Here is a 16,019-nt window from a genome sequence, read left to right as displayed (position 1 = left end):
ACACACACACACACACACACACACACACACACACACACACACACACAAGTATTCACCCCCAACAGATCTGGTGCCTTATGTTCTCTTCCCTCTTTTCTGAGGACAACATGTCGTCCTCCTCTCAGGTTACTGAACGTTCTGTCTGTGGTGGGAGGCCATTGCAACAAACCCAATGACCCTTCAGCAGTCAGTGCAGTTGACGGGCCAGATGTGGAGCTATATGGGCCTGTGCTTTGTCAGAGTCAAGCAGGCTCCGGCAGGAGCAGGACGCTGTGCTATGAAAACCCTGTCAATGTACAGCACGCTGATCTGGAGCCAAACCACATTAGGACACATCCTGTTGTTGAGAACACATACCACGGTGTCTGCTGAAGACGTGGTGAGCGGAGATTTGTGTAACTGCATTCATGGCAAATACTTGCACGTGCTTTCATTGCTATATCATCAATTGAGCTAATATACACTTGAAGCAAGACTTTTTTTTTTAAAGATAATGGAACACACTTTTTCTATCTCTCTTGCAGATTAATTAAAAGTTAAATTCAGAAGAAATAAAACACACGCTTGCTCAAATTTCTATACCCAGTATTTTACTGCTGGAGCCTAACTTGGTCTGGTATGACCCACAGCAAGAGAATGCTGTGTAACTGATGTTAGCGAGTCCATTCACTGACTTCATGGCTCTTCTCTCCTTGTACTACTGTTACAGTACACAGATATGCTTCAAACTGAGTTGTAGGTTTACCATTGTGGGACATGCCTACAGAGAGGCACTTGTGGAATCGGCAGTACTGGCACTTGTTGCGGTTCTTCTTTTGGATTTTGCAGTTGCGTTCACACTTATCATACTCCAGCTTCAGCCTGATGGTCCTCCTGAAGAAACCCTGGTAGACACAGAACGACGCATGCTGTCATTTGAAGATCATACGATCAGGTTACATACTCTTGTAGTACTTCAGCCCATAAGGAGGTTAACCCTCCGGATGCGTCTCAGGTCTGTACACTCCGTTATGCCTTCCAGGTCAGAAATGACCCACCCATTTGCTATATTTAAAGAGCGATACTGGGATACAGAGCAGTGGGCCAACACATGCTGAAAGATGTCAAACTGAAACATATGATCCTTTCACGCACCTATGTGCATCACTGAAATTTCAGTCAGAGCATTCCTCATCCCTCACTGTCGAAAAGCCAACATAGATTCTCTGGCAATATATCTGGAGCCACACGGTCACGCTATACGTCGGCCATCATACAGAAGGGCTTGTCTGCCTTTATGTTGAAGACACGTTGTTATTGAGGGTTATTATGTGTCTCACATCACTCTTTGTGGTGTTTCAAACCATTTGTGGGGAGAACTGGATGTATTCATCATGGAAACACAGAGGGGAGAAATGTGAAGGGTCCAGGCATATGATAGTCATCAAAAATACATTACAAAACAACAGAACTCCCTATGAGGAGAAAACAGATGTGTGCAGCGTGCATGTCTTTGCTTGTCTGTGTATGGGTGTACAGACAGTGACACGACCAGTACTTTAACTATAGATGTAAGACAAGTTTTAATTCAGGCATCTTGGTGGCGGACTAATTGAAACTAACTTCCATCTATTGGGCAGGTAGAGGTGTTGTGATTAACCTTTCCTATTACTGAAGGCTTTCTACGACCGCCCTGCTCCTCCAGACGTCCCGTACAAACGATACACCGACCATTGCTTCAGATTGAACCTCTCGCACCATAGCATGACAGCACATTCTATTCACATTCCCACGACTGGGAAGCTCCTCTCTTAAAGCGAGGTGTTGAAAGTGATACGCGGGGCGCGTCGAGCGCGCACTGCGACTGCTACATATCGCAAAGCCAGATCTTTCCATGACGGCACAATATCATCAGTCAGAGCATTTTAGTGAGTGTCAAAATACTCCCCTCACATGTGCAGCGTCCAACAGTGTCAGTGTCCCTACTTCAGAGTGGCAGCGGCCTGACTCAGGGGCCGACAAGATCAAGAGTAGCTTGTGTTGATTCTGATGAATGACATGTGGGTCATAACACTTTAACCTTGCAGGGAGATGGCTTGTTTTGCAGCACATGTGCATTGTGCAACTGACAGAATTGACGGAAAAGTGTCTCCAATGGATTAGAGTGAAACTGAAGGCACAGTGCCTGTCCAGAGGAGTGAAAGAACAGATTCTCTCCAGCAGGGCAAAAGGGGTGATTATGTAAGAAACAGAAAGAGGAGAACACCAGTAGCAACTCTGTCTAACCTCAAAGGAAGGAGTGGTACCACAACATTGTCAGCTGTGGCTGATGGGAGAAACCTTTAAAAGCAGGCACAGGTTAAAAAGTCATGCATGAATAGCAAACAAAGGCTCAGATTAGCAGCAGCAACCTGCGGTCGGCTCAGAGAAGTACGAGACTACGACGAGCTCACATGACTTGGCAGTGTTGATCCTTAATGCTTTTAACACACCCAGTGGTCTCAGTTACAAGTCCTCTAGTTCTGTCTGTCCTGGGGAGCTGAACTGTTTCAGGCCTGATGGATACCTTTATTATGATTAAACATTTGTATGCAAACCAAATTCCTCTTATCAATAAATCCCAAAGATGACTCTGTATGAAGGTCACATTTAGTAATAAGCACAGCAGGGCTCTGCGCCAGCAACAGCTCCATGTGTGTACTGGTGCTTGTGTGTGTGTGTGTTAACGTCACTCAGTCAGGCTCGGTGCCAAGCAGCGGAGAGGTAGACAAGTTGAGCAAGGCCACCACGTCCCCCACCTCACATGACCTGGCTGTGTGTCTCAGAAACTTTCCACTGGCCTCCAGGTCAGGCGCCTCCGCATGCCGAGCTTGTTTTGGGTGTGCGTGCGTTGGCGCAGGCATGTAATGTGCACGTGTACACAAATACACACATTTGCCTTTGCAGCACATGTTATCACCCGTCTGATTGTGTCTGTCTGTATGTTTACCTCCATATTTTTGTGTGACCTCTATGTCCTTTCTCACTTTGATGTCTAAAGTATGTCAGTACATACATACCATATGTGCTCTGACTGGCTGCGCTGGGCCTGTTTTAGTCCCACGTCTCTCACCTTGCAGCCCTCACAGGCGTGCACCCCGTAGTGGAAGCCCGAGGCCTTGTCTGAGCACACTCGGCACTCCAGGTTGAGGGTGCTGGCGCTCTCCTCTGGACTCGGCGCTGCCGCACACACCCCCGACGACGGACTGGAGGCTGGGGTCAAGGTGTCTACAGCAAGACAACAGAGCAGAAAGGAGGCAACAGCGAGTGATGTCACTGGGCTAACCTTTGATACCACACATTCTGTATGTTTCAGGAGGACTCACAACAAAGCAACAGTCAGCAGCCAGTTAGCTTAGCTTAACAGAATCTAATGTTTTTGAGCTAACTGTTTTGTACGGATTTAACAGACTAATTGGTGATCTTTAGGTTTAGGTGTTCAGGCTAGCTTTTCCCAGTCTTTAAGCTAAGCTAACCAGCTGCTGGCTGTAGGGTTAGTTTCATACTTATACTTATAGGGCTATAAAAATAACTATTTTCTTTATGTTACAAACATCTGTAATACCAAGAAAACATACTGAACAACCAGTCACAACAAAGGGAAACAAACCCCTGATCTATTGTTGCATACAGCATTATAATGGGGATTTAAACCAATCAGAACAATAGTGATATTGGACTCTTAACAGCCAAATTAACCATCTCAATGATGGCGAAAACCAGATATCTGTTCAATAGATCAGGATGAATTCATCTTTTTCCCTTGATGGAAAATGAGTATTCCTGTTAAACAGGCCTCATGAGAATATTAGGTAATTCGTAATGAGGCTTTTTTAGTTTGTGTCTTTGTCTTTGTGTTTTTTTCAAGTGCTGGTCAGGAATTTGGAGACAACATCATCAATTGGGAGACACAGAAATTAATTGTATCTAATCTTCTGTAGTCAGACAGGCAGTCTCTTACAAAAGGCCGCGTTAGGCTCAATGAAGCCAAAGGCTCAAAAGGTCAGTGTTGTAACTATTTGACGTGACTGATCATGTACCCAGCGACCATTTCTTCCACCCATGAGGCCACTTGACTACTCACCCAGTGCAATGGAGCTCTCGGACCCTGAGCTGGTGCTCTGGTACAGCGGGAAATCAAATCCCAGAGTGTCGTCTCCTATAGACTGGGAGATGTCCCGAAGATCCTCCATCAGGTCTCCACACAGCGGACTGTCGAGCAGGGAATCCCCGAGTGGGGATGGGGGGCTAAAGAGATCCCTGGCCATGGTGGAGGTCAAGCCAAACCTGGGAGGAACAAGCCCTCACTCACCAGACTGTGATAAGAGGGGAGAGAGAATACAAATGAGGACAATGAGTGATAAAGAAACTGAAATCCTGAGGCAGCCATTTGATTGGTTGAGAGCCCAGTTCTGGAAAAACCTCCGACCCCTTAGATTGGGTGCAAACTCCTAAAGGGATTTTTTTGCTTTTGGAAAATGATTCAATATGTCCGCTCCGACACAGTCGGGAGCTTTTCCGTGAACAAGCCATGTAACTTAAAAATACTTAACTCAAAACTCCTAATACTTCTGCATTTCTATGTGTGATGGCCTGAAGTTCTCTAACACACGTTTAAAGATGTCAGCACCAGCAGTAAGTGCATCACAAGATTTACCTTATCGTTTTATTCCCTGGTGCTTGGACCTGGTTTATTCTCTTTCAGATAAAACATCACAAACATGAATAAATCTAAGTTAAATGTCATGAAAGCACAAATGAAGATCAGTCATGCAGTGGGGACAGGTACAACTCTTGTGCCACTAATGCTAGAGGTAAGTTCATAATGTGACGGTGCTTTTTTTAATAAGTGAACCTTGCCCGTAGAGTCAGCAGCGGCCCATTATTCACAGATTAAATTCCAGCCAAAGTACACAGTGTGCAGTTTGTTACAAAGCTCTGTATCTTATTTATTGACCGACTCTGATGCTCCAAAGAGACAAAGAGTACATACCGTGCTTTAAGTGACTTTCTCTCTGTTACGTTACGTTCAACAAAGAACTCAGTGTCCGGCTATTCCTCTGGCTGCCCGTCCGCTCGGAGTGGATCTTAAAAAGTATGTGTGGGAGGGACTTTGGTGGAGCTCTCAGCTGCTCACAGTGGGGTAAAGGACATCTGTTAGAGCCATCCCACAACATCACAGCACCAGTGCTCATGTTCAATAACGCTTCCCCCAACTTCCAGTAATTCATCGCGGCAGATGTTGCCGTTGTTGTTCTATAGATTATAGACTAGGATTTAACACATTATGCTGTAAAACTTCCCTGTATTAGTAATAATGTGATCACAAGCAAATTGTAGGTTAAAGGCAGACTAACAGGAATCTGCTTTTTAAAAGAAGAGGGGAATTCTCTCCGCCTGATCTCTGCTCCTGTATTATTACAATAACATTTGATGTGTGTCAGAATTCTAACAACGTTATACCATCAAGGCAGGAATCAGCAACTTTATCTCTGATCTAATCTACAGAGAGATTTGGCTGTGGGGCCTTCACAGACCTCATGTGAGCTCAAATGTAAAATCGCAGTTTACACAGCTGCTTACATCTGTAAGCCCAGCATGGAAAAAACACTGGTGACATGAGATTGTGCAACTTCAAACTTTCGCTGTTGAGAACCACCGACTTTAAGTGGGTTGGTTATACGCTGTCTTCATCTGTGCATACAGGCCAGACAGAGAGGACGTGATAAATCAGAGCATGTTTGTTCTTGTTTATCTAGTCTTAGGGTTGCAGCGTTTCAGAGGACAGGTCTGGACAGCATTCCAAAGTCGTTTAGGCCTAAGTGGGAAATCTGTGAGAGTGTAAAAAGCCTCATAGCTAAAGTATGTTGTACCATGTAGACTTCACTGTAGAGGCCGTACAGACTGAAGCAGCTAACTGATGTCTGACTGGTCTGTCGAGCTGCTTTGCAATAAAAATAAAATAAAATCGTCATCAAGGGGCGGATTGTGCAAATGCGTTTTCTCTTGCAGCACAATAACTACATTTATACTTCAGTGCATTGAGTTCATCTTAAAATGAACCCATTGTGTCCCCCTGCATCTCTAGCCATGGATGTCTCTTTACTAGGAATTTTAAAATGAGATGTTTTGAGAGTGCATGACCATAAGCCTACACTTATGCAGAAAAAATAAGTAGGTCTGAAATGTATTCAGCCATTAAATGACAACCAGCAGTAACTTAAAAGTCAATTCTATAACTGACTGGTAGCCAGTGCAGAGAAACTGAGCATTGGTGTAATGTGTTCAGGTTTCTTAAGTCTTGAGATGGTCTAGTCCTGAGAAAAGACCATTACACCACAGTCTAACGTACTTGAGATGAACACATGAATTAGTTTGCCAAAATGAAATTCTCGATCTGAATCAATATTAAGATTTCTGCTAGGCCTCTCAGATATGGAGCCATATTCCCCGTCTCGTAGGGCTCTAGGACCGTGCGTGAAAGACCAGCCCAGTTGTTTTTAGTCCAGCAAGCAATATTTTATGATCAGCTGTTTTGAACGAAGCAGCAGAGTTCCAATAGCATAGAAATTACGTCTCACTAGAGTGTGTTTAATCGGAGGTCAATAAGAACTTTAAGAGCAGTCTCAGTGCTGTGATGGGGTCGAGATCCAGCCTGGAAGTCATCTAGACCAGCGGTTCTCCACCGTATTCACGTCAAGGACCACTAACACATGAGGTCACAGACCCCCATTTGGTACGATTTCTCTTCAGGGACCTCGTCTGAAAAGATTTTGGTCGTTAGATATGATGAAGACCAGAATTCTATTGTCATCAGCTACAGTTAAGAGAGATAACCATGAGTGCAAAACGAAAGTGAGTGCATAGTTATTTTTAGTTGATGATGTCTGAGTAAAAAGGATTGTCTTGCCTGGTCTCTTTTTGTAGACGTAAAGGTGAGTCTGGAGTTTAAAGTGTTTTTTTCCATTCACGCTCAGCTTTTCTGCACTCTCTTCTGTGGATTCTCACAGCTGCAGCATTTCTCCATGCCAGGAATTCACGACCTACGAGATCATCGGCAGATTTTGAGGAGTGAGTCGGCAACAAAGAGATGGCTTCTATTAAAACTGCAATAGAATTCTCCTCGACATTGATTGATACCGTTTTCTGACAGTGCCTGATCTTACACGGAGCAAAGTAATGTACTGCTGACAGCAGCAAAACATACTTTAGACACCTAAAAAAAAAAAGAGGCCCACCTAAAACAGTAATTTTCCCTCGCATAATGCAGGTGTCGTCGGTCCGTTTGTATTATTGTGTGAATTTGGTTATTTCAGATTCACCAAAGTCAAACAATAACACAAACTAACTCACCGACCGAGGCATCAGTAGACCAGCAACTCCCGTCTTCTGTGAGGTAAAATTACCGTTTTGTCCAAACGGTATCCAAAGAGAGCCATGTCCAGGAGAGGAATATGAAATTTAAGTTATTTATTAGTAATGACTAATACGATAGTGATGTGCGTGGAGATAGTGGACTGTTGGAGAACAGGTATTAGGTTATTATGTTTAATAATGTACTTACAGAACGTGTTGAGCACTGACAGTTGCACAGATCCAAACCGAAAAGGAATGGGATAAACTGTAGGGTGAGAGGGTCCTGGCTCCACATGAGGAACCAGTCACACTGGTGCTAGGACCCCGGGGACGTCAACAGCCCAGACCTGCACCTGCACCCAGAGCTGCAACCAAAGTCCAATAATCAATTTGTGTTTTGGAAGAAAATGAATCCTGCAACTATGTGGAGGCTCATTTGAAAACGTTTCCAGCAACAATGCCAAACATTTTATGGTTCCAGGTTTTTAAAGGTGAGAATTGTTTAGAGTAAATTGAATATTTGGGTCATTGTTGCACAGTTTTTATGATGTTTTTCAGATGTTTTTAATGGCATAAATCTAGAAAATAATCTGCAGGTTAATCCCTTATGAAAATAGTTATTAATTGAATGCCGAAAGCTGCACTGACGCAAGTTCTGTTCCCTCTGTTTCCCTTTCATTATTGAATTCAATAAGTGGATACCTTGATGCCGACAGCTTTCTAATGAACACACCTGGTCTGTATAATTTGAGCCTTTTTCATTCATGTACTATAGCCTTGCTTAAAACTAGGTTGACGACTAACTCCTAAACTGTGTTGATATGACTTCATTGGCTCTTTCGTAGATGACTCTGGACCAGCCCATGTTTCCCCATCACATCAAAGAACATTGTGTTTTAACTCCCAGAGGAACTATAATCCCAGACAGCGAGGCTCTATCTTTAGGTCACAGGAGAAGAGGAAACAGTAACTGCACTGAGAGCAGTCAGCTGAACTCAACAACAGCTTGTTAACAGATAACAGCGAGGATACAATCAAGAGAAAAGAAAGAAAACGTACACCCCCAATCCCCCCGTCAGAAGCCCCGAATCAGGATCAGATGTTTTGACCTTTCTAAGACCTTCTTAAGTCTCTGCAACAACAAGGTCATCCATGTGCCTCACCTACCAACAAATCTGCAGCAGAGTAGACCCAAAACAAACATCTTGATTAAAACAAGTTGTGCCTTACAGAAGGGTCGTGTTGACTTGTCACTATGCTGCACAGATAAGGAAATGGAAATCAGTTTGAAGATGGAATTCATGGCCAACAGAAAGATATGTTCCTCTCAGAAAGAAGCATTTCTTCACACCATGTGTGGGGGTGTGTGTGGTTTTATTACAAAAGCAGGTGCGGGCTCCAGCGGACAGGAAGTCCATGTGGGGCTCATTCGCCACACATACTGAGAACAATTACATGCTTTCTTCTTCATGCAGGTATAGGAGCGAGAAGCCTACAGCTATTATATAACAGTAGGCTATATAGTCTTTTGAGAAATCCACTCATGCAGCATTACTTTCTGCTCAGGCGTCATACAACTGTAACCCCACGCCGGACCCTGAACGATAAAAGTTTGTTAATTCTCCTCAGACAACAGGAAAGTAAGCTTATAGTCACACTTACATAACATAGCAGAGCTTCAAGTGAAGGTTGTGAATTACCTCAGAGGATGCTATCCGGAGCATTTCCAGATGCTGCTGACGGCATGGACGCCCCTCGGTCCCGGGACGCTCCGACGCTCAGATCCCCGATCAGCTCTGAAGGTAAAACTTGATGCGTCGCGTCCCGGCGCGCGGTCAAACTTCCGCTCATTCTCTCTGCAGGAAATAACGTAGGGACGGACGGAGACGCGGGACGCACACCCCCCTGACACACCTATGGTTTCCACCAATGGGCACGGGGGGGGGATTTAAAAACGGGACCACCCATCTCTGGGTCTTTTTTTTTTTTATCAGGCTGCAACTACTTCCCGGTGGCTCGGGACGTCACCGGACGACGGTGCATGTGAACCGGGGGACCGTGACGTGGCCACTCCTCCGTTGTCTCATGTGTCGATAGAGCACAGCTCTCTGGCGTGATTGTCTCTGTCTCAGAGCAGCACGTCTCCTACATCATTTACAGTGGAGCCACTGTTAATCACCGCCATCATATATTACGGGATACTGATTACACAAATGCTCAATAAGATGGTCGTTTTTCACAATAACATGTCAAACAACATTGAATAACATACATTATGTAAGTACGTTTTGTATGTGGTTCAGTACCCCATAGATGTGTTGAACATACTTTATATAGTGGTGAAATAGTCACTCAAGTCCTGCTTATTGTAATTTTTTCTTTACTTCTACTTAACTATTAAACTATTGTACGTTTTACTCCACTACAATAATTGTATCCAACAGCTTTATTTTCTAGTTACTTTACGGATTAAGATTGAACTCACAACCCAGAGCTGATAACATGTGACACACTGTTAAAAGTGCAAGTAATGTTACACATGAATGCATCTGTAATAACACAATATCATAGTTCAACACTGACAAGAGCCATTTTTCTGAATCATGAGTACGTGTAAGTTTAATAATTTAAGAAATATTTCAACACTGGGATTTTACTTGCAATGGAGTATTCTTATATTGCAGTGCTTATCTTCCACCACTGCATACACAATAGAATACAGTATATAAATAACAAAGAAACTGCTATAAACGTGAAAAAATCTTTTGCAGGTATTCAAAATCTGCCTATTGTAATATCTAGCGCCATCTACTGTGTATGGGTGCTCAGCAATGTTTTAACGTCTCCATCCTGAGGTGAGAGACGGTCTGGGGGTGTTTAGCCGTCACCTTTTCCTGTTGAAAAGCTGGACAACCAAAGCCTTCGGAGGACGCTCGGTGTGTTTTCACACAGAGAGACGAGTGGGAGGGTGACTGTTTATGATTCCTTGCGGGGACCTCAGCACCTGGTCTCTTGTTCCATCTGTGAGTGTCTTCCACACTCTGAAGCTTGATTAAGTGAAATACACAGTGTGAACCACACATCAGCTTTTGAAGAAGTCTGGGATGCAACTTGAAAATTCAAAACCTAGACTACACTCTGTATGTTACATGATGCTGAACATGTGTCAAATAAAATGGACTCTCTCTTTTTCGGATACTTTGGTTTTTAAATCTTGGCTCCAATTTTTTTTGTGGAAATAGATATTAAAAAAAAAAAAAAATAGAAACATGAAAATATTCTCCTTTGGTCCAGTAAATGAACTTATTTCATAACAAATTACAAGAAGAAAAAAAAAGACAAATACTAACTTGAGAACATTCTTCTGAATAGATACAGAACATCCACATGTTAAAGCCTGAGTTACCGAGCCTTTTAAAATAAAATATACAATAAGATCATTACAAGCATTACAGAATAATGCAATATTTCATGAAACTATTCCAATAATAACTAGATATTTACAACTCCACCTCGGTACTCGGTATACATTGAAAGGATCACACTCTAGTCATTGTTTGTTCTTATAGTATTTCTAATCCAGTCTTTATTTATGTTTATTAATCAAACAGTACATAATTAAAACATGCATGATGCTATCTACATTAATTGCAAATCTGTTAAGTAACGACTGTTATTGAGATTTGCCACCACTCACCCGTTTGAAATCGAATGCCAGATGAGTTTCTTCCTCAGTAGGAAGGAGACTAAGTCGTGTGCGCTCCTGTGATGTATTGCTGCCCTCCAGGGAAGGCAGTATGTTGTATAGTTAGCTCCTGATGGGGTAAAATAACAACCCTGAAACCACACAACCTACTACCTCACCCTGTACGAACACCATACAGGTTTGTGCACATCTCGTCACTGGGCACATGAAGACGGATCCACCGTGTTGCTATTGTGTGACTACAGCAAGGTTAGCTGTGATAACATCAGAGATAAAATCAAACACATCACTCAACTATCAGCTAATGGAGGAGTTGTGTTGAAGCATTTGCAACAGCTCTGTTTGAAATTCCAATAACAGTTTATATTTCAGACATAGACTCCAAATAATGTCAGGTAATCAAAACAGACAGTCGACAGGCTGAATGCACAGTAAAAGAAAGAAGGAAAATCTTCTTAATATTATGTTCAGCACCAACATTATCTACCCCTGAACTAAAACTTGAAGAGTATCTCTTACAATGCTCTCATATTTATCTGCTTCTCTTCTCTAACATTTTATTTTTATATAAACATGATCTGCAGTGGTGAAGCTGTATTTTTCTCCACGCCGATGTCGATGATGACGTCGCCTTCACAGTCGCTTCAGGAAAGACAGTAAGTTGTATAGTCATCTGACAGCTTGGGAATGACCCTAAAACTATACAACCTACTACCTCACCCCAAAGGACAGTTTATCTCCTGCAGGAGTCTCTCACGTCACACGGTTGATGGTCGATCTGAGGGAACACAGACTCAGAGCGACAAAGGGCCCTTCTAGAGTTAATCTAATAAAAATACCTTCTCTCCTTTTGAGGGTTGAAACGCGAAACACATATCTGCTGATGAAGACGCTGAGTTGCAGTTGTAAACTCAGAAAAAGCTAAAAAAAAGATTTGAGATTATTTTATAAAGAACAAAATGTGTCATTACTGTATTATTGTATTTTGTATATTTTGTCAGTCGATATTTTATTCATTTTAAACACACTTGGTCTCAGGAGTGTTAATAACTTTCACACTAACTGAAGAAATAATTTAAAAAACATTTTTTTATTAAAATAAAAGTCCCCCAATTCATAAAGACAAATCTATATCCAAGTGATTTTGTCAGGATGTGACGTGTCCCTGCCAGCATGAACATAAGGATTCATTTAACTGCAGCAATATATTTTAATGTACAACTTTTGATAATTTTTCAGTTATATTTTATTGTACAATCTATATACAAAATCATCATCTAAAATTGTTTTGATGTAAGTAGGGTTCCCTGTATTAAAGCAATTGATATATTCATTGTTGATGTGTTTTCATTCTTTTTTAAATTAACTTGTGTTGCTTTGTATATTTAAAGGAAATCCAATTTGGTGTGAGAGCAGAGCAGAGTGCATCTAACTGTACGTCATAAACATGTCTGCATGCCTAAATTGTTGCAAATCAAAGGATGCTGTCAGAATACTTCCTGGATGTCACTTATGCCTGACAGGTCGCCTCCTCTACGCAGCTTGTCTCATTGGTCTGTCGGATGTCCTCCTCTCGGGTTTCCTCGGCCTGATGGAGACAAATGAGAGGAGAGAGTGAGCCGCTGCAGGGCGTCGAAAGGTCACACTTTCACCTCTTGTCCTACACATGAGAATCCCGTTACGACTGTGCACGTGAACCTGCGCGGTCCCGCATGTAAAACACACGACAGACAAGGAAATCGGTATCTCTGCCAATTTGAGTGTTTGTGTGTAACGACTTGCACGTCTCTCTGTATTATCTACGACGACACACAGTGGATACACTACACCGTGAGCTTAAAACCAGTCAGATAAATCCTCTGAATGATCCATCATGCTTCCTCTCTAGCAAAGGTGTGTATTTCACAGGAAATCTTGGTGCAAATAAGAATAAATCTGCACGTCTGTCTGAAAGGTCAGACGGGCAGGTTGTGGTTGTTTCAGAGAGTTTCCTGAGTGAGACAGGAGAGCGAGCTGGAGAGCGACCGGAGGGGTGAGGAAGCGAGCTGGGGCCGAACTTATAAAAGTGAGTCACCGCCTTAACTGCTCACAGGCACGCATGCACCAGTTTGCGGCTGTTTTTATTGCAGCTCGGTTGTCCCGTAAATGCCACACAAATCTCTACGCGAGCTACTTAATGGCCGAGCCTGTACGGTATAGAGTGGACCTGCATCTCGCTCCTCCACGCACTCTGCTAACGAGTGCAGTGCACGGAGTCGGGCTTACACAGGGCGAGGCCTTTTACCTAAGAGGGTCGATTCACGCAAAATACAGAAAACATATTTTCTTGTTATTCTCTTTTTCCTGAAAAGTCCTGTTTCTCTGGATGAACCACAGGCCTCACTGGGAACTGGTTTGAGTTGAACTTCTTTCTCCTGAAGAAATAGTCCCGACAAAAACTATCGACAGCTCGTTATGTGGATCATCCAGAGTAACAGATGTTAGCGCTGTGAGCACTCCAATCTAGACAGAGCTTTCTCACAGCAGACATTTTGCTTTGTCATAGTAGGAGAAGCACAGGTGTTACTAATAACACTAACGTTGGTTCCGCTCTGTTCCAGTGTTACAGTGAGAGTGACAGTGAGCTACCATGCACGATACCAAGACCCTGAAATCAGAGCAGCTAAATGGAATTCAGCCATCATTCATTTTATCATTTACACCAGTGTGCTTCCTACTGTGACAAGTCAAGATGTTGTCTGAGGAAAAGATCTCTTCGGTACTCGAAACTAGAAACTGCAAGAGATAAGCAAGACATTTTAGCTAATACGTGTAATAGCCGGTGTGAACTTACACACTAGGAGAGGGTTAAAATAAAGCTGTATATTTTGCTTGTTAGTTTTACTTTAAAATATATATTTAAAATAAAATAAATTGTTTTCAGAGACTATTATCATATTAACGCACTCCCAAAGCTCCTGTATCCAGTAAAATCGAATAGTGGTATTAATGATGAGAGGTGTAACTGAGGAACACCCTGCAGCCATGATCTCGAGCACTCGTCAAACCTTTGGACACATGGCGCCATAAACCCAAAACTGTGTTAAACTGTCAAGAATGAGCCGTGAAAAGATTTGAGAATAACCACTCGACTCTTTGAAGTAAGCGGACCCTGTGCGTCTGCAGGTTTGACATAAAACTGTCTTATCAGCAAATATAAATCCAAAGCTTTTTTCTTTTCTTTTTTTTTTTTTTTACTGTTTGGTGTTTTTTTCTTTTGTCATTATAACTTTTATGTACTCGCGTCAGTGGAGAAATTGAAGATAAAAAACAATTGGACATGAGACAGAAACTCGTGACCCGGAGTCAAACATGTGACCGTGTCTGTGTCTGCTGAGCCGTGCTGCGCCCGAGACCATCCAACACATTCGTGCTCTTTGGAAGTACGTTAAAAAATATATGAATTTGAGCACCGCCCTCGTGTGCTGTCCCTCTGCCTGCAGTTGAACAGAACCACCAACAGGTGTCATGTCTCCCCAAGTGCACAGGGAGAGTGAGTGCAGAGCTGAGGACTCCCGTGACAATGAGGCCTTTGTGCAGTTCCGGGTGCCAGCCGGTGTGCCCTCGTGTACCGTTTCCCTCTAATCTTCATTTGCCCTTTAGGCTGACGGCTTTTCTTTCCCCTTTTTCCCCGACTAATTTCCTTTGAGAAGATTATCTTCGAGCCGCACCAGAGACTTACTGATTCGGAGGACATGACACACACAACCCGCCGGAGTCGGTTCTGACCGGACGCGACACTCGCTGCCGCTGCCGTGTGCCGGGAACAATGTGAGTTGGACTGCGCTCAATAAACGAACGACAAACGGAGTTCATTTTGTTGTGTGCCTGCAGACCGCTGCAACAGGAAACCGAAGGATGCGTGCTCCCAGCGACAGTCCTGACCCAAAGGAATTTGACAGAGAATACAACAGTGTGGCGGCATGCACACACACAGCTAAGCGCGGCGTTGAGTGTGAAGTAAATATATACCTAAATCAAATAAAAATGTATTAGGAATTATTTAAAAAAAAATTGAAATCTTGAAACTCACCTTGACACTGAGGTGTGACCAGGAAAATAAAGTAGTCTGATTCCCAAATAATGAGCCTGCAAATGAAAGAAAAAACAGACACAAGACATAAATATAGTTATACTTACACACAACCACGTCGACACACACACACACAAAATACTGTGCAGATATATCCACAAAACACACACACACCAAGGTGTCCATGTAGCCCTCAGGTCATAAACCTGCCTCGCAGCTACTTGACCGTATCATTATGCTGATGTAACATGTGTTACAGTGATCACGGCTCAGGACACTGCAGACGCATTTAGAAAGGATAACCATATCACCATAGACTGGCCGCTGTTGAGAGAGCTTGAGATTCATCTCTACAAAAGTATTTGCTTCCAGCGGGAATTACATTACTGTATGTTATTAATTACATCTGTCCAGATTTTATTTAATTAGTTTAAAAAAAAAAATGATGAAATTTCAAAAATGTTGAAAAGATAAAAGGGAATAATGGAAGAATTAAAGAAACATCAAATTAAGCAACAAATAATTTTACAAACAATTTAAAATATACTATGCAATGTTACACATTATATAAATACATATTACAGGTCTCCCCCTCTCTCTTTCTCAGACACACACACACACACACACACACACACACACACACACACACACACAATACAGTTTCAAAGTGGAAGTCCTTTTAGAAAAAGTATTTGATCTATCATAAAGTGTAATTAAAACAATCAACAGAAATAGAAATATGTTGTATATATTGTAACAATAGTTTTGTTAAATAAACAGCCTAGTTTATTTGAGAAAATTATATAAAATTAAATACCTCTTTTAATCTAAAGATTACATTTGAGAAACTATGCTCTCTCTCTATAT

At 42.4% G+C, this 16,019-nt stretch overlaps 1 protein-coding gene across 13 annotated transcripts in view; it reads right to left on the bottom strand.

Annotated features, from left to right (window-relative positions):
• LOC116393320 (peroxisome proliferator-activated receptor alpha-like) overlaps window positions 1-16,019 on the bottom strand; it is a 51,638-nt gene that overhangs the window by 2,742 nt on the left and 32,877 nt on the right. For 7 of the 13 annotated variants that reach the window (XM_031865523.1, XM_031865526.1, XM_031865528.1 and 4 more), the window contains 5 exons: window positions 15,153-15,208; window positions 9,075-12,668; window positions 4,103-7,739; window positions 3,092-3,246; window positions 746-884 (listed from right to left, as the gene is read on the bottom strand). In XM_031865523.1, the coding sequence (XP_031721383.1) occupies window positions 746-884; window positions 3,092-3,246; window positions 4,103-4,286 (478 nt within the window). In that variant the 5' untranslated portion in view covers window positions 4,287-7,739; window positions 9,075-12,668; window positions 15,153-15,208. Of the gene's footprint in view, window positions 1-745; window positions 885-3,091; window positions 3,247-4,102; window positions 7,740-9,074; window positions 15,209-16,019 lie in introns of all 13 variants that reach the window. The other 6 variants (XM_031865517.1, XM_031865518.1, XM_031865516.1 and 3 more) reach the window with 6 other exon arrangements.

The sequence above is a fragment of the Anarrhichthys ocellatus genome, unplaced genomic scaffold (genome assembly GCF_004355925.1).
Source record: "Anarrhichthys ocellatus isolate YVR2014 unplaced genomic scaffold, GSC_Weel_1.0 scaffold33, whole genome shotgun sequence".
Classification (NCBI taxonomy): Eukaryota; Metazoa; Chordata; class Actinopteri; order Perciformes; family Anarhichadidae; genus Anarrhichthys; species Anarrhichthys ocellatus.
This window is presented reverse-complemented; position numbering and strand designations above follow the sequence as displayed.